The sequence below is a fragment of the Ictalurus punctatus genome, chromosome 5 (genome assembly GCF_001660625.3).
Source record: "Ictalurus punctatus breed USDA103 chromosome 5, Coco_2.0, whole genome shotgun sequence".
Classification (NCBI taxonomy): domain Eukaryota; kingdom Metazoa; phylum Chordata; class Actinopteri; order Siluriformes; family Ictaluridae; genus Ictalurus; species Ictalurus punctatus.
The window spans coordinates 6,183,346-6,202,144 of NC_030420.2; the positions used below are offsets into that span (position 1 = coordinate 6,183,346).

The 18,799-nt window shown below is 40.5% G+C and overlaps 1 protein-coding gene across 3 annotated transcripts in view; it reads left to right on the forward strand.

Annotated features, from left to right (window-relative positions):
• The window catches only part of cabin1 (calcineurin binding protein 1), a 62,053-nt gene that overhangs the window by 22,919 nt on the left and 20,335 nt on the right, over positions 1–18,799 (forward strand). For 2 of the 3 annotated variants that reach the window (XM_053680135.1, XM_017468457.3), the window contains 2 exons: positions 4,135–4,248; positions 10,455–10,487. In XM_053680135.1, coding sequence (XP_053536110.1) covers positions 4,135–4,248; positions 10,455–10,487 — 147 coding nt within the window. The remainder of the gene's footprint in view (positions 1–4,134; positions 4,249–10,454; positions 10,488–18,799) is intronic. The other variant, XM_017468456.3, reaches the window with a different exon arrangement.

Consider the following 18,799-nt stretch of genomic DNA (forward strand, 5'->3'; position numbering starts at 1 on the left):
TACACATCTGCTCAATTTTCTGGTTAGTCTTCTATAACAGTAATTGTAGTTGTAGTTTTCACAGGTTTCTATTAATGCACTCATTGTCGTACATTATCATTTTTTTAGCAACATACAAGGTGAGATGGACACATGCATAGAAATATATACACACAATATTATAATAGTACAGTCTGGCTCAACACTATTTTACACCAAGACACAACCAGAGTGGTACTAGATCATGTGCTGTCCGGCACACCTGTCTCGCTTCTAGTAAGACGCTACAGTCAAAGTGTACACGCACATTCGTCGGCTGGATATTCACTGCAGACTGGAGAGCACTGCATATTTAGCAACGATGTGATTTACGATGGACTGGTAATCCCAGGATGGTGTGTTTTTAGATATGCATACATATGAAAAATTAACTAAAATAAATAGATTTTCCACCATATGTGTAGGGGTGTGAGGCCGTGTGACCGTTTGCAATCGCTTTCTAAAGTATTCCCCAAACTGCAACATTGTGCAAAATAATAGTGTAAGTAGGATAAGGAAATGAGCTGGCTAAATAAACTCTCAGTACCAATAGTGCCTCTAAGTTGAAAGCTGCTCTCTCAACAAGTCTGTAGCAAGCCTGGACTTCTTGCACAGAAATGTGAATCTGAAGGCAGATAGTAGTGGTAGTGTAGCCTTGAGTAATATGTCTGCTACAGTTAGGGTGCTTTCTCATGTGCATTCAATTCACACCTGTGTGTGTGTGTGTGTGTGTGTGTTTTTTCCCCTCGACGTGGTTTGCACAATCGTGCTTGGGTGTGGACCAAAACAACCGGTCTGACAGAGCCTGAGCGATATCTCCCTGCAGTTCTCACCTGGTTTCCCACTGAAACTAAGCTGGGTTGAGCCTGGCCAGTACCTGGATGCGAGACCTCCAGAGTAAAACTAAGGTTGCTGCTGGAAGTGGTATTAGTAAGGGCAGCATGGGGTGCTTACCCTGTGGTCTGTTTGGGGCCTAATGCCCCAGTATAGTGACGGGAACACCTATACTGTAAAAACAGCACCGTCTTTCAGATGAGATGTTAAACTGAGGTCCTGACCCTCTGTGGTCGTTAAAAATCCCAGGACACTTATTATCACAGAGTGGGGCTATAACCCCCCGTGAAATTCCCCCATCGGCCCTTCTTTATCATGGCCCCCTAATCCTCATCCCAGAATTTGCTACATCACTCTTTCCTCTCCACTAATGGCTGGTGTGCGCACTATGGCTGCTGTCACTTCATCCAGGTAGGTACTACACACTAGGTACTATGTAAAGCATTTTGAGTGTTTAGAAAAGCAAATGTAGAAAATGTAACTGTAACTGAGCGATTTTCGGTTCAGTCAGCTTCCAAGTGAACCGTAGCTCACTGAGAAAATGATTTGATTCTGAATCAACACGACTTCATGAAGTGAACCTAAATACCCTGTACATTTTGGGTTGCAGCATTTAAAAAATTTTTTTGTAGATGTAAGCTGCTAAATGGAACCTCAAACTGAACCTCGAACGGAGCTGTAGAACTGCAGGAATGCCATGTGTTCTGGATATTTAGATTGATAAACACAAAAAAAGAGAAAATAAACTAGTTATGTATTGAATTATCTAATCAGTTGTGGTTATACCTTATTTTCAACCAATGATGGAAGGAGTTTTACAAATATGATCTCAGCCATACACACCCCCTAGCCAAAATTCTTCTTTTGTTTTTTGCTTTGTTTAATTGTATGCAGTGTAAAACCACATCAAATTGCGAACGTACCAAAACTAGCAATTTCGTTCCCTGCGAATGGACCAGTAGGTGTGAAAGCACACCGTAACATTTTCTCCATCTGTGAAGTGTTTTCCATGTTCGGAAATGCACCAAGCTACCACATAACTTGCAACTGTAGCATCTTGCACGATGTGCACCTTGGCATACCCAACACCCCCACTGTCTTCTTTCAGCAAGAGTCTTATCCTTAAAACAAACAATCAAAAAAAAAAAAAAAAGGGGGTTAAAAGTCCTCAAAGGCACTGCATATGCAGCTCAAACCATTCCGAGATGCTCTCTTCTTGTTTCAATGAACGTGTATTATCACTTGTGGTTTTTATTTCATTTAGCTGTCATGTTAAACTAAAGAAAAACTCCAGTGGATTTTCAGCCTGTCACTCTTTTTGTCGCACAGCACATACGGTACGTTACCTCGTAGTTAAACATGTCGAGGGAGAATAATAATACTAGCCAGCCTCAAATGTGTTTTTATTTGTGATACGAGGAGAAAACAACATAGCTCACAGCCTAGTCCATTACTAAAAACACAGCACTGGCCGACTTCCACTTGCATGGAGGGCTATTTAATCCATTATTTGTCCGCCCCTGTCAGTAATAGCTAATATTCCCCCCACTAATCAGCATGTCGGGCAATTGGAGCATACTATATGGTCATGATGGGCACAATGGGCTGATTTGGAGCAAGCCGTGTGTGTGTGTGTGTGTGTGTGTGTGTGTGTGTGTGTGTGTGTGTGTGTGTGTGTCCGTGCCAGTTGGCATGAGTGGTAACATAAGCTGGACAGCATGAGTCTGCACTGATACCCATGTCCTTTCTCGGTTGTTGCCAACATGAGCACAGGATGTAATGCATGCTCTGCTGTTAGATTAGGCTTTGTTCAGCGTGACAGGAAGTTGCTGTAGATAGGGAAACCCCACGCGTTGTGATCATTCTGTGTGGTCACCTGAAGCAGGGGACAGACCAGGGGCTTCCCCTCGCTCTCATTTTTCATCTGCGGTTAGGGTGTGGAACACACTCAGCTTTTCTTCCTCTCTTTGACCAGCAGATTTGGTGCCTTTGCTTTAATTGTAGGGGCTTTTATGTGGTTGCAGGTTACGGTGTCCTCGGGTAACCCAGCCGAAGTGCTCCAGTATTGTAGTCCTTCATCGGTGTGTGAATATCTCTGTTTGCGTCTGGGAAAGCCAGAGCTGTATTGTCCTTTTAAAAGAGAAACCCGCCTCGGTGATTATTAAAGTATCCATGGCTGCCGGGTGAGCAAGACAGACGGAGAGATAATTGCAGAAAAGGCTGCAATCAGCTGCACTGCTGTGACTACACACAGCTCTGTCGGAGCTATAAAGCTGCTATGAACTGTGATTATGCGAAGGCTTAACCTAACCTTGGTGTGTGTGTGTGTGTGCATGCAGAATGTGGCGTAAGCTAACAGAGCTTGCATCTGTGGTTTTTCTATTGACTTCCTGTTTAGCTTTTTTGCCGAAGCTGGTGCTATATAAGCAAAAAGCTGGTCAGTTTTTTTCTACGAGTTATGTAGATCCGTGTATATATGGGGCTCAAATTACTAATTAAAAAAAAAACCCAAAAAGTTATTTAAATAACTAAGATGAATATTTACCTCTATCCTCTGAGGCCTTTTAATGCTTTTTTTAATGCAGCAATTATGTTCCAGTCACTCTGTCAGATTATTAAAAGCAATGAATTCAACCCTTAAATTTCTTCATCCTACCATGGCTAATGCGATTTTATATAATTAGTAGAAAAAAGGGTGTTCATTCGGTCTTATGTGGTTTGTGGTGCCGTGTGTGGGTGTGAAATCTTTTCAAACTTTTATCTTTTGCACCCGAATGTTTTTGCCACCTGAAATCTGTTACTGTCGTGATACGTTTTTCCCATTCAAATGTGTTAAATATTGTTAACATCACCAATTATTGGTATTTAGGGGTGGGGCTAGCAGCACTGCTTGTTGCTGGTCGGTTTTGTGTGCCACATCGCACAATAAGAGACCGAATATACAAACAGAGTAAAAATAAGAATAATCTGTTTCATTAGTGCTGTGTTTGTGCCATCAAAAAACATCATTGCTGTTTCAATGTAAACATAGCAGCTCCCGAAACCCTGCATGAAACCCTGCATGAAACCCTGCATGAAACCCTGCATGAAACCCTGCATGAAACCCTGCATGAAACCCTGCACTTTGTGAGCAGATCGTACAATTTATTTCTCAAAGTTTTTATTTCTATCTGAAAGCTGCGTGTATTCAGCGTGACTGAGAATGTGCAGTCAACGTGTATGCCCTGTCACACGTGAAAGCATGTCCTATTAACTAACCGAATGTATTTTGTGTCTCTACAGAATCTGCAATGGGCAAGGGATGTGTTGCTAGGGAGCAGTGTCCCATGGCAACAGCTGAAGCACATGCCTGCACAAGGACTTTTCTGCGAGAGAAACAAAACCAATTTCTTCAACGTAAGTAAAGCGCAGTAAACCTTTACTTACACGTAAGTAAAAAAATAAAAAAAAATAAAAAATGCGCCGGTGTTCAGTGTGTAGGGCAGATTTGGAAAATGATTTGCTGCCAGTTGTTTGTTTCCCAGTTCGGCGTCAAATGGCTGTTTTACAATGTAGCCGGATATGTATACACTTGCATTTTATTTATATACACAGAAGGTGAAGTGCTCTGTGATTTTCCATTTATTTATTTATTTATTTTTAACTTGGTATCTAGTTATTTTGATCGTAACTATAACGTTATTTTAACGTCATTGTTTTCAAGATATGTCATTATGTTTCTAGTTGATTAAAATACGGTTATTTCAGGATACTTTATTGTTATTTCTACTTAGATTTTGGGGTGTTTTAAATATAATCAGTAACGCTAATCTATTAAATGTTAGTTTATAATTCTTATTAACGGGGCACGGTGGCTTTGTTGGGGGTTCGATACCCACCTCCGCCTTGTGCGTGCGCGGAGTTTGCATGTTCTTCCCGTGCTTCGGGGGTTTTCCTCCAGGTACTCTGCTTTACTCCGCTAGTCCGAAGACATGCGTTGTTGTAGGCTGACTGGCTTTTCCAGATTGTCCATTGTGTGTGTGTGTGTGTGTGTGTGCGTGCATGCCCTACAATGGGTTGGCACTCTGCGCAGGGTGTTCCCTGAGTCCCTTGGTATAGGCTCCCCGCGACCCTGTGTAGGGTAAATGGTACGGAAAATGGATGGATGTAATTCTTATTCCGTATGCTGTTTCACATGTGGTTCATAAGCCAGACGTTGTTTTACTGGAATTTAGTTTTCACATGTGTGTAACGATGACTGGTAATTCACTTAAATGCATTCAGCTATGGTCAAGGATTTGACTTCTAAAAATTTTTGAGTGGTCATTTTGACCATTTGAAATTTACTTGAATAAGTAGGCTACTAAATAACAAGCTGACGTGTTTAAATAAAGAGATAATAACTTGAAATAACAAGACATTAACAGATGTATTTACTTGAGATAACAACATCCCCAAATAACAAGTTGAGTCAAAATAACGAAATCGTGTGTGTATGTCAAAATATGTCAGAATAACTATCTCAAAATGTCAAAATGATGAGAATATAATTGAAAATAATCAAAATTTATAATAATGAAACGAAGCCAAAATGAGAGCAGACATCTTTAAATAACTTATAACTCAAAAATGATCAGATATAGTCTAAAAAATGAGATATTATGTCAGAATAGGGACATTTTGAAGTAATGAGATAACTCTGATGTAATATCTTGAGAGGGAGATTAATGAAAGTCTTTTTCTTTCTGAAAAACTGGCTGGATTTACAGACCTCACTCCAAGCTGACAGATGGCACTACTGTGAGTTGAAGTGTGTGTGTGTGTGTGTGTGTGTGTGTGTGTGTTTTAAGCAAGTGTGTGTATGTCTTTGAAGCACTCGGCGTTTGCGTTGGCCTAAGCATTATGCATAGATGTTGTTTGGAGCCATGCAGGGCGTTAGCCCTCTCTGGGTGGCGAACCTGCGGCTGCCTGGCACTGCTAACCTGCTGCCCGTCGTGTCCACCTGTCCCAGCTACCCCGACCAACCCTGTCTCCACCCATCCAGCACCTCTGTTAGCTCTGAACATTGCAGCGTATTACTACAGAAAACCTCAAACTCCTTCATAAAGCAATGGAATGTATGTTGAAACAAAAATGAACACAAACCAAGACCTGTCTGTCTTGAGTGTGTGCTCTACTGCTATTAATGTTTATTTATGTATTTATATATTTTTTGAGAGATACGAGTTATGAAAGAAGGTGGACCATCAACATCGAGCCAATTAGGACAATGAGGTCTCTGATTGCTTGTCAGTGATGTTGCCTGCCTGTGCAGAAGGTTCCCACTGTTGTAGTTAAATGAACATCTGCTAAAATCACTCACTGTACCTTTTTAAACAGTTTTTGAAAAGCACATTACTGCAGGTAGGGTGTGCAATTTCTGCTCCTGAAGCTGACCTCTGGGAATGTCCACAAGCAATTGAAGTTGGGGATTCCCTCAGTTGGAGACAGCGAGGGCAAGTCAGAGGTAAAATAGTATTTCAGGGCCAAAAAATAAAAAGATTGAATAATGATAGTGAAATGTGACAGGTTAAAGCTTGCTCTGATGTCTTAACATCTTCTGAGCAAAGGAAAGGGAGGGGGGCTGAGGGTTAAACTGATTAAACTGCCACTCTCCATCTCCCTCTCTCTTTCTGTAGCCGTGTGCTACTTACAGAGAGTGCTGTGTGCACAATATGGGTCAGGCTGTCGCCATTGCCTGAGTTCCTGACAACACTCGTTTTTTTGGACACACACAGTTTCTCATGCTCACACTCGCTCATATGCGCTTACATATGCTTCCACCCACACACTCCCCCAGTGCGAGGCCACCCACCACACGCCACCACTGATGCCGTTTTGGCAAACCAACAATAACCAAACTGGATAGAGGAGTAGGAGATTGTGTGATGGCTGCCTGCCTCATCTCATTTACTCTGATTCAGTTATTTCCAGGAGGAAAAAAAAAATCTTTTTTTTTTTTTTTTCAATTAATCTCTCCAGTTAAAACTTTATTAGCATCTTTCTAAGACTTTAAGACCCTCTCGTGGGATTTTCAGTCCTCCTTGATGGTGGTAGGTGGTGGTTGAACTTATTTATAGCTGAAACTGGGCAGAGTGAATGGGAACATGATGAATAGTGTGATAATGAGGATCATTGAAAATAACTTCATAGCTGATTTCAAATGTCTAGTTGTGCCAAATACAGAAATACAGAAGGGATAAGTCACTTTCATGCCTGCTGTTACAGGAAAATAAGCAACGACTGGGTGGTGTGATGGAGCATTACTGTTGCCTCTCCAAAAGGGATTATTTTCCTGTAAAAGCACAACAATTTTCCCAATGATTACACATTGTTAATTAATGACAGAATGACTACATGATTTTATATTCAGTTATAGTTTATAACTTAAGTTAATGTTGTGGAAAGATTAGTAGTTAGTTTCTGCTATCACTTACGTTCTCTCTCTCTTTCGTTTAATAAAAATAAAATGCAGCCTGACAGCGCAGACACACCTGACCTGAAAACTTTAGCTCTATAGCAGCAAACATAGTAATTGTTAAACATTGCTGACACTGGAGACTCCTTCCATACATGCTAAATAAACGTCTCTGTACCGGAAATGTCACCATTTTTTGATACATTTATATGGGGCATCTGCCATACTAGTCCTTACGAATGAGCCGTTATTATAGAAACAATAACAACTTCGAATGAGTGCATAACTATAAACCTTCTGACCATTGTGTTATGAACCGGATATTTAGATATTCTTTAGAAAAACCTAATTCATAAAATCATGACACACAAATGTTTCATGCAAACGTTTACAACTGCCCCTGCCGGAATCCATTGCGAGTGTGTGTGTGTTTTTTTTTGTTGTTTTTTTTTCTTTCTTCTTTTTCTCAGTACAAGGAAATGTGTTGCAATTTTTGTTTGTGGTAATCATGCATAAATAACAGCTTTGCCAGATAAACACTAGAGTATTCCTTTAACTTTGACATGGCGAAACCGTGTGTGGGTGCACACGTGCGTGTGCACACACGGTTACCAGGATGGAACCACAAGATAAGAGGAAACGAGCTCGTATTATTTCTCTCACACACTCTTGCCCTCCTGCAGCCTGTTGCTTATTCTGTCCATCTCCGTGTGTGTCGCGTGTGTGGACGTACAGTGCTGGACTGGAGAATCAATCTTAATCTTTGATTGGCCACTACTTTCAAAGGGGGCCGGTTCACAGCTTGTGTACAGAGAGGGAGAGAAAGAAAGTAGGAGGAGGGGGAGTAGTGAGTGAGAGAGAGGTAAAAGCAAAAGAAGGCAGGGATCAGAGAGAGAGAGTGAGTGTGTGTGTGCGCGCGTGGGCGTTTTGTTTTGCGATGGCAGCGCGGCTTAGAGGCGACAGTGCGCGTGTCTGTTTGAGGCGCACTCGTTCACCGATCCTTCTGTTGCTTTTGCGCGCGTGCAGCCCGTCACCTTAAGTCCGCTGCGCAGAGTGGTTGCTTGGAACCTTGGATCACTGGAAGCTTTCAGAAAAGGATTTGAAAGAATCACAGAGCGTTCACAAACCGGGTTGAGAGCAGAGTAGCCGCTCCTCGGTGATGGTGAGTTTTGCCGTGTTTCATTTGAACTCCTTGGTTTGTTTTTGCTGTGAAGAAGTGGAGGTCCGTTTTCACGAAAGGAATTCTTCATGCTTTACCTCTGGATGTTGGATTACCCCAGGGGAGGAGTTACAGAACGAGAGAGGGAGAGATTAAGTGAAGAAAAGAGGGAGAGGGACTCCATGATTTAAGTAAAGAATGTGTGAGTGGAGGAAACGAGGCAGAGGGGGGGCTGTGTGTGTGTGTTGTGTTTCTCACGAGCCGTGATGATAGTTCGCTAGTGCTCCTCACTCGTGCTCCTCTGCATCTCATCAAGGCGAAGGGAGCTGTAATGACCACAAATGGAGCGAAGGAGTCCAAAACTGCATGAGTCAGAAAAGCCGGGAACCTTCTCCCTTCCCTGTGCCTCCCCCCCTCCCTCTTTCCCTCTCTCCGTTCTCTCATTTGTATTCACAATTTATTTATTTATTATTTTTTACACTGTGGAATTAAACTCTTGTGCTGTTGAAGAGCTGGATCTTTTTGTAAATTGGATCATTTCGAGTTTTGAGTTCCACTGCTCCATAAAATTGCATAAAAAATCTACTCTAATAGAGTTTTACATTGATTCATATTTACGGTTCCACTTGACTGATACTTCTATCCATGGAGTGCTGAGCAATTGAACGTTAAGGTCTTTGCTCAAGAGCCTACCGCTGTCAGTCCTCTCAATCTTTCGCTTTCTCGCTCTGAACTCTTTCTATACCTCTGACGAGTATGGAAAAAAACGTGCATCAAACGTCTCATACCTCAGTCACACCTTATCAGGAACATCAGTTTCTACTTCAGCTCGTAGACTGTTAAAAGTGTTCTGCTGACAATGTTCTCTCTCGAGCTGTAACTTCCTCAGTGACCATGAGTTTACAGAGCGTATTTGTAATGTAGGGAGTTTATTATCCCCAGCAGGCCTGGCTTACTTGGCGAAGTCCGGGAGGTAGGAGAGTCTGCTCTGCTGTGCTCTGCTCTGCTCTTAAGAGCATAATGATTTTTCTGTCACTAGCTATCGATCACATTAGAGACAGGCACAACTGGGTGTTTTTTTTGTTTGTTTTTGTTTTTGTTTTTTTTCAAACACTTGGGCAATTTAGTGTGGAGAAACTTTATTTTTTCTCAGCAGGAGGACACCCCCATCAGTGTCAGGTTCATCCAAGCTGGACATAATCATAATGACTCAATCTGTTTGGTGGATAACCGTGACAGAAAACACCAAACAGTCAACCAAAATAGGGGCGGAATTACATACATGACAGTCCAGACATCCTTTATTTTATACGTTTTGCGAAAGGACCTCCGCCTTTTAACATCGGTGTATGCTTTTACGAGGCGTTATCATTCAAGGATATGCCAGAAGGGCAATGTGTTTGTCTTCATTAAAAATGGCAGATGAGCCAATTAGGGCTGTGGAATATTGTATCGTCCGGTTATAAGATATTACCGGTACAGTTCCTCCTCATGATTAGAATTAGTCATCCCACGATTTTGACAATATAGTTGATGTGTTTACGCAGTGCAACGTGGGTATTTCAGACGTAGAACAAAAACAAGCGTGGCGGAAGTCCAACCCTAGACGAGGAAGAAGAATTAATCCCTCCCCCCAAAAAAACGGCTTCCTCTCTAATGTGGAAGTGGTTCGGGTACAACATTTACATTTGTTTTTCCTGTGGTTAGATTATGAATCCTGCGAGAATCTGTGTTTGAATTTTTCAGTGGAATTATAATATGTAAAGAAAATTCATATGCTCTTTTTTTTTTATCCTACTTAATTTAGTATTTGATGATGGTCGGGATTAAGTTTTACTTTTTTGGATCGGTGTGTGTGTTTGCACAGCCAATTGATCTAAATCTGGATATGATTGATTAGTTGCACAGCTGTTTTGAACTCTCTGATATTAACTGGTTCCCTGGGAGCCCCGCCCCCTTCTCCCAATTTCACATTAGTAATCTCTCGTCTTGTCTTGATTTTTTCAGTTGAAAGATGCAGCCCGCTCACCTTCTGTCAAGGTAAATGGAGAACGTTTTGACTTCATTTGAATTCATGTGAAATAAATTCTATCACTGTTTGCTCGACTTAGCTAACATCAGACTGCATAACTATATTTATTAAAGAGTTTGCCAAAAATGGTCAAAATGACATTTTTCCATTTGAAAGGGGGGGGGGGGAGCAGACCTATAACAAAGTGTCAAATGATGCCGGGGGGAATAAGTTTGCGAGTATAGGCGGTGGAAAAGAGGTTCCACAGCAGGGTTACTAGGCTTACGCTCTGCGACAGGGTGATGAGTTTGGCACTTCAGGAAAGCCTCAGAGTAGAGCCGGTGCTCCTCCAAATCTAGAGGAGGCAATTGAAGTGGGTTAGGCACCTTACAAGGCACATCCCACTGGACGGAAGACCCTGTGGAAGATCCCTGACCCGCTTTAGAGAATATATCTCACAGTTGGCTTGGACAAGCCTGGGGATCCCCTGAGGGAGAGCTTGAATCTGACTTCTCTGTGGATAGAGAAGTCTAGAGTGTCATTTTTAATGAAGGATAATGGACAACATAAAGAATACGCCGAACCGAAGCTTGGATCAATGGACAGCATAACTTTTTAAAGTTCAGACATTTTTTCCAGAATGTAAAATATTCAAATAAACCAAGGCAGGTGAGTTTGCTGGCTCGGTCATTCAGCAGTTTAGCCCTCAGGATGTGTGTCGGGTGCTGTTGTAGCTGATGGCAGGATGCTGATGTAAATCCTTGCTTGCCTCATCATACTACATTTTCTTAAGTACAAGAGAAGTCACGGTTCCCTCGAGGAGACCGAGAGGGAGAATCCAATTGAGATTAGGAGATTAGGTGTATGTGAATTAAGAAATGCACACACACCCTCAACAGAACATCATGGCTCATTTTGTCCCATTGTATTTTTATTTATTTATTTATTTGTTTGTTTATTTAATTTTTGGGTCAGACCTCAAGAACTTTGATATCTAATCTAGTTTCGAAACAGCACATTTGTTACAGGCTTTATCTCTTTTCCAGAGAAGTGTGCGTAGCTTAATGGACTTATAGAACTAGCACTGCTCGAGCCAAACACATATAAATGATCTCAGCGACCGCCTAAGAACCCCATCACGTTTAACTCTATCAGTCTTTAGGAGCTTCTGTTCGATGTGAACCTTTTATATGCAGCTCTGACATCTTGGTTGCCCCTGCAGAGGATGTGGTGATACTGTGGATCTGGCAACCCTAACCAAGCTTGCAGCTGTGAAAGTTTGTCGCTACGGTTACCTTTTTAGTGCGGTTGGAAACTGTTGTCTTTTTTTTTTTTTTTTTTTTTTTTCCGAATTGCTGCGTACAGTGTCTGCAAAACCTCAGAACGGTTCTTAGTTTCAGTTTGTAACTGTAGCTGGTTGCTATTTTAATGATCAATTAACCTGTTGACTAGGAAAAAGTTTTATTGGCATTACAAAATTGGACAAATGCCAAATAAAAGAAATGATACATTTTTAAAAAATACAAACCTAACTATTTAGAATAATGATATACCTTAATTAATTCTACACCTTAATTAATTCTGTTTTGAAAATCGACAGCTAGCCGAGGCGTTAAAACCTAATTAAATAATGGATGTATATCATAATAAACTAAAAATAAACACTGACCTATTTAAGGTGTAACAGCAGTTTAAATGAGGAATATTTTTTCAACCATAAATGGACAAAGGGCGGCTTGTTGCTAAGTTGCTTTATTTATTATTATTATCTAAATATATAAATAAATGAATAAAGTATTTTGGTTGAAGCAACAAAATTGTAGCTCATGTAGTACAGAATCATCCCCCAAAAAATTGCTCCAAAATTTTATAACCACTCTATAACCACTAATTAAATCTTTCTGGTAAATTACTTGCTGACAATTTTCCATATTCTTCACAAATGACATTTTTCTGAGAGAATTCATTATTACATACCTGTATTATTTTCTGTCATAGTGGAGGCTGACTTTACAAATAAATCCTTTTCCATTCTGGACTTTTTTAGTTTGTATTTAAAAAAAAATTTTTTTTATAAATACCAGCCAGCCACAGTAGTACGATTGTAAAGAGCTGAGCGTCAACAACTAATAATTGACCGCTCTGAAAAATAAAAATTCGTAAGAACAGATCTTATTACTGATTTAGTATCCATCACTTTTGAGTGAGGCATTTGAAGTCATGTGACACTGGAACACATACACAGTCTTCTAATGTAGAGTACACAAGCATTTCACATTACATTCTGTAGGAGTACGGGGTAGGGGTACGAACACCTGAAAAGGAAGGACCTTGGAAGACTATCTGCAGGAAATCCTGGGCTGTAAACATCCTCAGTTTGAAATGTGATAACCCGACTTGTAAGATGCTGGTGAGAGTTGAGTGTAGCAATGTTGATTTTCAGGAAAGACCAGGGTTGTTTTTTTTTTTTTTTTTTAAAAAGCATGGGTGTAACCTTATGTCTCTGGAGTGAGTGACTGACTGACAGTTGGGTAACTGCTTTGAACTCTCCAATATTAACCGACCCCCCGGAAGCCCCGCCCCCTTCCCTTAGCTCACTTTAGTATTGTTTTGGTTGGTGCTGTTGTCTTGACTCCATTTTTCCTCGCTCAATGGAGATTGTTTTGAGTTCATTAGTGTGAAATAAAATATTTTAATGCATGTGTGACTTAGCTAACATTAAATGAGTATATCACTAACATCAGTTAACTATTCCACTGAAAACATTTGGAGTTTTGTGGCCAAAAATTTGACCGTAAAAATACAAGAGCCCTATTCGTATTGGATTAGTTTACCAGGGGGATATCTATAATATATATATTTTTTAATATCCCTCGCATTTGGACAGCAATAAAATTGTTTCTAGCAGGATGTATTTTCTATGATCCTGGATGTTTCGCGGTCCATTTACAACATGGCATCCAAGTGGTCGAAGAGGCACTAGAGTAGAGCTGGCTCTTATTTCAGTTTCAGTGAACCAAAGTTCCAGCAACAGTTTGATAAAATTGTTAAAACAATAATCGCAAAATATACGAGAAGAGTCCATTTGGCATTTCGTGACTCTGGAAGTGCTTAATATCTGGGTGAGGGTCACTGACACGAGACCAAATACAAACAGCGCTGTCAAGACCATAGCTGTAGGAACTATGTACACATACACTATAAGGGGTTTTTACAGTAACCATAAGACGCTTGGGGTGGGGGGATGGGGGAAGCCTTTGCTCATATATTTTAGTTAGGATGTAGACGCCGCTTTTTTCCCCCACAACCACTTGGTGGTTGCTGTAAAACCCTGTACACAAATTCTGGTTTCCACCTTAGACATGTGTTTTGTGAAAGGACCGTATCGAAAATGTACAGTGTTATTACACAGTATTCCTCTTCAGGGTTTGCAGACCTGTCGAGAGCTCAATCGGAACAAAAAAAAAAACCTAATGTACACATTTAAATCGGAATAAATGGAACCAGTCGTCGTCCAATAATATCGGAATAAAGTGTTGATACATTTTTATAAAAGAAGAAAATCAGTTTAATAAAATAGAAGAATAATTAGCATGTAAACGTTCAATCCGATTGCGTTAACACTCTTTCACCCTTTGTATGTACATGATGCTCGCTGACCAAGCCCCCAACAACATTCTGGCTACATCCTGAACTAACATCAGCTCTATAACAGGAAGCTCAACAAGAACCATACCATGCGACTTGTAACATACCTATGAATGGAGATTGTAAACTGATCATCATGGCTACGAGTTTATTTACAATCTGCAGTCACAATAAGTTAAATGGTATTGATTACGGATATTAAACAGTTTCTGAATACGGTGACCCCAAGAGAGAAGGCCACACTTTTTATTTTTGGTCCAGGATTTATAGTAACAGATGCCATTTTTCTTTTTTTTCTTTATATCACTTCAGGAACCGAACGAGTTAATTGTAGAATTGCCTAAAAATTAATTCCAAACAGAGTTCCTAAATAACCCACAACTGGGCCATCACACTTTTTGCACCAGATAGTTATATAAAGTATTATATAACTGGCTAACATTCTGTGCCTCTGTCCTATATAAGACACAACTCAGTGCTGAATGTTTTGACTTTCATCACTGATATCCTTCAACCATATAGTCATCTCTGTGATTGTACAAGGAGAGATTTATGCACGTATCTAGAGAATGTTTCGATACTCCTCGTAGTGGAATACGCAGGAATTTCTCTACACATGAATGTTTCATGTATCATGATAACTGAAGGCATTTCTGTGATACCTGGATATGTAGATTTGACAAACTGCCAGCAAAACCTTGATAACAGTAAAAATGTAATATTCATTTAATATAATTAATTAATTTAATATTTTAAAATTAGATTTTTTTTTAAAGTATTTTTTTAAATTAAATTTGATTATACTTCTATTTAAATGTGGACAGAAATAAATTTAACACTGAAAAGGAGTAAAAAAAAAAATGAAGAAAAAAATCTGCAATTACATTGTGATATTTTACAAATGTAAAGATTCAGTTTGTAGTGTAAAAAAAAAAAAAACCCAATGAAAATGGTTTATTTAATCATATCGCAATTCTTACTGGAGCTCAGAAAAATGTATTATGTGATAACTTGTCACACTATCCATATTGTATCATTATATCACTCAGCCCTGGTCTCAAGAAATGACATCATATCACTTTACTGTCTTTGCTGGGAAAGTAGAAAAAGAAAACGGTCATTAATTTCAAGTCATACACATTGAGAGCGTTTAGCAGGTAGCAGGCATGCAGATGTTTTATTTAAATACCGTTCACATTGGGCTTTACTGGCATTAGACAGAATTAATAGACTGTAGGTACAGAAAGTAACAGTGGTGTGTGTTTGTGTGCACACATGCACGTGTGTGTGTGTGACCGATTTGGACCATAGCACCACAGTTGATGCGGGACGAAGCAGAAACTCAGACACATCTGGTAGAATTACATCTGCTTTTCTGTCAGTACACCCCCCCGTCTGTCTGTCTGGCTCTCTATTTCTATGTCTCTGTCTCTCTCCTTCGCTCGCTCTGTGTCTGTATCCCTGTCTCTCTCTCTTTTTTTCTGTGTGTATGTGACATATGTCTCTCTCTGTCCCTCTCTGTGTCTGTATGTCTCGCTCTGTGTTTGTCTCTGTTTCCGTCTGTTTCTCCGTCTGTATCCCTCTTTGTCTTTCTGTGTGTCTCTCTCTCTGTGTCTCTCTGTGCCTGTATCTCTGTGTCTCTCTCTGTGCCTGTATCTCTGTGTGTCTCTCTGTGCCTGTATCTCTGTGCCTACCTCTGTGCCTGTATCTCTGTGTCTACCTCTGTGCCTGTTTCTCTGTGTCTACCTCTGTGCCTGTATCTCTCTGTGTCTCTCTCTGTGCCTGTGTCTCTCTGTGTCTACCTCTGTGCCTGTATCTCTCTATGTCTCTGTCTGTGCCAATATCTCTCTGTGCCTGTATCTCTCTGTGTCTCTCTCTGTGTGCCTGTATCTCTCTGCCTGTATCTCTCTGTGTCTGTATCTCTCCGTGTGTCTCTCTCTGTGCCTATATCTCTCTGTGTCTCTCTGCCTCTCTATGTTCATCTCCCTTGGTCTCACTCTCTCCATGTCTCTCTCTCTCTCTCTGTGTTTCTCTCAGTGTTCTCTCTGCTTCTCTCTGTATGTGTGTATCTCTGTTTTTGTCTTCCTGTGTGTCTCGGTTCCTTTCTGCCCCTTTCCTCTCTCTGTTTCCCCTCTCGGTGTCTCTCTGTACTTTTGTGTCTTTTTCTGTCTTCCCTCTCTATGTCTCTCACTTTTTCACTGTCTGTCTGTGTTTCACTCTTTCTCTCTCTGTCTCTCATTGTGTGTGTCTCTCTTGGTATGTCTCACTGTCTCTGATTCTCTGTGCCCCCCGTCTATCTCTGTCTATCTGTTTGTCTCTCTCTGTGTGTCTCTGTCTATCTCTCTCTGTCTGCATCTCTGTCTGCGTCTCTGTTTTTTTTAATCAGTCCTCTCTTCTGACTTCATTCATCTGGATATACAGATGCACATTATGTCCCTGTATCTTTATTTAGAGTACAGAGTAAACACAGTAAATGGAAAGGCTGCCAGGCATATGAGGGCCAGTAATTACTTCTCATCAGCTTCCTGTTTAACCATAACCACCTCCTCTCCCACTCCCAGTCATCTGTTCATTAGCATGGCTGATAGGGAAACTCCACTTTTTCCTTCCTCCGTTTCCTCCCTAATCACTCTGCCTCTCTCTGACAGTTTCCCCATGTGGGATCATGAGGAGTTACCCTGACCTCTTTATGATGTCTGTCATATTGTGGAAGTGTGATATATTAGCTGATAGACTGCTTGAAGCACACCGTCTGTGTGAGGTTCTGCAGGTCTCTTAGTGCAAGTATCTGTTGTGCAAAATGTCCAAACGTGTGTGTGTGTGTGTGTGTGTGTGTGTGTGTGTGTGCGCGGGCCAATGGAAAAATGCAAATGGAATGGAAAAAGTCTGTGTGCTTTGCATATGACATGACTGTAGTGCAATACAGTTCTATCTGGCATATTTCCTAGCACATAATCTTTATTTTTGCATTTTAACAGTAAACTTTATAGGTGGTTTCATTTATTCCGATTTTAGGTGTAGTTAAATTTTTAGTGCTAGTTGTTTTTTTTTTGGTTAATTTTAATGCAAGCTATCTAGTGCCTTTCGTGTGTGTGTGTGTGTGTGTATGTATATGTGTGTGTGTATGTATGTGTGTGTGTGTGTGTGTATATGTATATAATCTTGTGTCCACCTTTTAATATTATTGAGTCGAATATTTGTGTGGTGGTCTGCAAGCTCTGGAAAAATCGGATACTGACCGATTTACTTTAAGAAAACATAAATATATAAATTCCAAAAACGATGCGGAGACGATTTTACTTAGGTTGCTTTCTAACCTCACCTTGGTGTCTGCTAGCAAAGATCATGTTGTATAAGGAGGCAGGTTAACAAACACAGCAGTAAAAAAGCAGCCATCTAAAGGTGTCTAAAACCTTGCTAGCTACGTGTGATCAAGTCGTTGGATGGTTACCACTGCAAAAGAATTTAAGCCTAAACCTGTCAGATACCCGCTGTGCGTCATCAAAACGGAGAAGAGCGCTTACACACGTTTTAAAATGTTTAAATGACCTACTGAAAAAAAAAAGTTGGCCAACAGAACTGAGCGAATGAATCTGTGATTATTTTATTTCCCACTGACGTTAGCATGAACAGCGATAATAAAGAATAGGTCTCTTGCAGCCACTTTCTGATCGTAAGAGGTGACAAATGGGGCGACTTGTTAAGCCGTGAGTTGCGACCCGAGTCAGTGGAAGAGGAGAGCCTGCTATTTGAGGAATTAGGCATGCTGAGGCTGCCCCAGGTCCAACACAAGACTTTGGCTCGTATTTCACTTAGACGGGAGGTTGGAAGAGTCCGCTTTAGCCAGTCAGCTAGAAAAGACCCTGGAAATGCTATAACGTGCTATAACACCTTGCAGATTTCCAGAAGGCGTTGGCTGAGGGTCAGTCGGGTAATGCATATCTCTGACATGCTTACCTGAGTATACCACCCCTATATCTTCAGCGCATACCCGGTGGGTGTCTGCGGCTCTGTACATCCCCTTGTTGGGCTCCGTAGTGGGTGTTGAGTAGGCATGACAAGACAGACTATATACTTATAAAAGATTGCTGGACCAAGACATATAAGACTATAAACCAAGACATAACTTCAATATTTTCTCTAAAAGTGTTAACTGGCAAAGATTTATCCTACTGGAGGCCTTACTCCCTGATATTTCACTGTCCATGCTGTCTCCGTTTGCGATACAGAAAGGTATCTCCGGAATAGCAGGGATGGTGAAAGGAAAAAAAAAAACCTGAGGTCTGGCCAGATTCTAGTAGAATGCTCCAAAAAAAAGTACAAGCAGAAACTTATACTTTCTAAACATCTCAGCATTTTGATAGCATTTTTTAAATGAAAGCTTGGCTGAAGCTAACACTTTAATTCCTGATATCTCTCAAATACGCTTCACTCACAAAAGTCTTTAAATAATAATAATAATAATAATAATAAAATAAGGCCATTAGATCAGGGGTTTTCGCAGAAACTTTCGCAGAAACTTTTCGCAGCCAGGGACCCAACTGTTTTTAAAATATCATCTTTTAAACTAATATACATAAACCAACTATTCAAATATTGTCTCATTATTTAAATGTGTATAGTAATGTTTTGCCTATTCATAGTTATTTATTGTATTCTCACTTATAAAAGTTTTTTTTTAATCAACAATTAG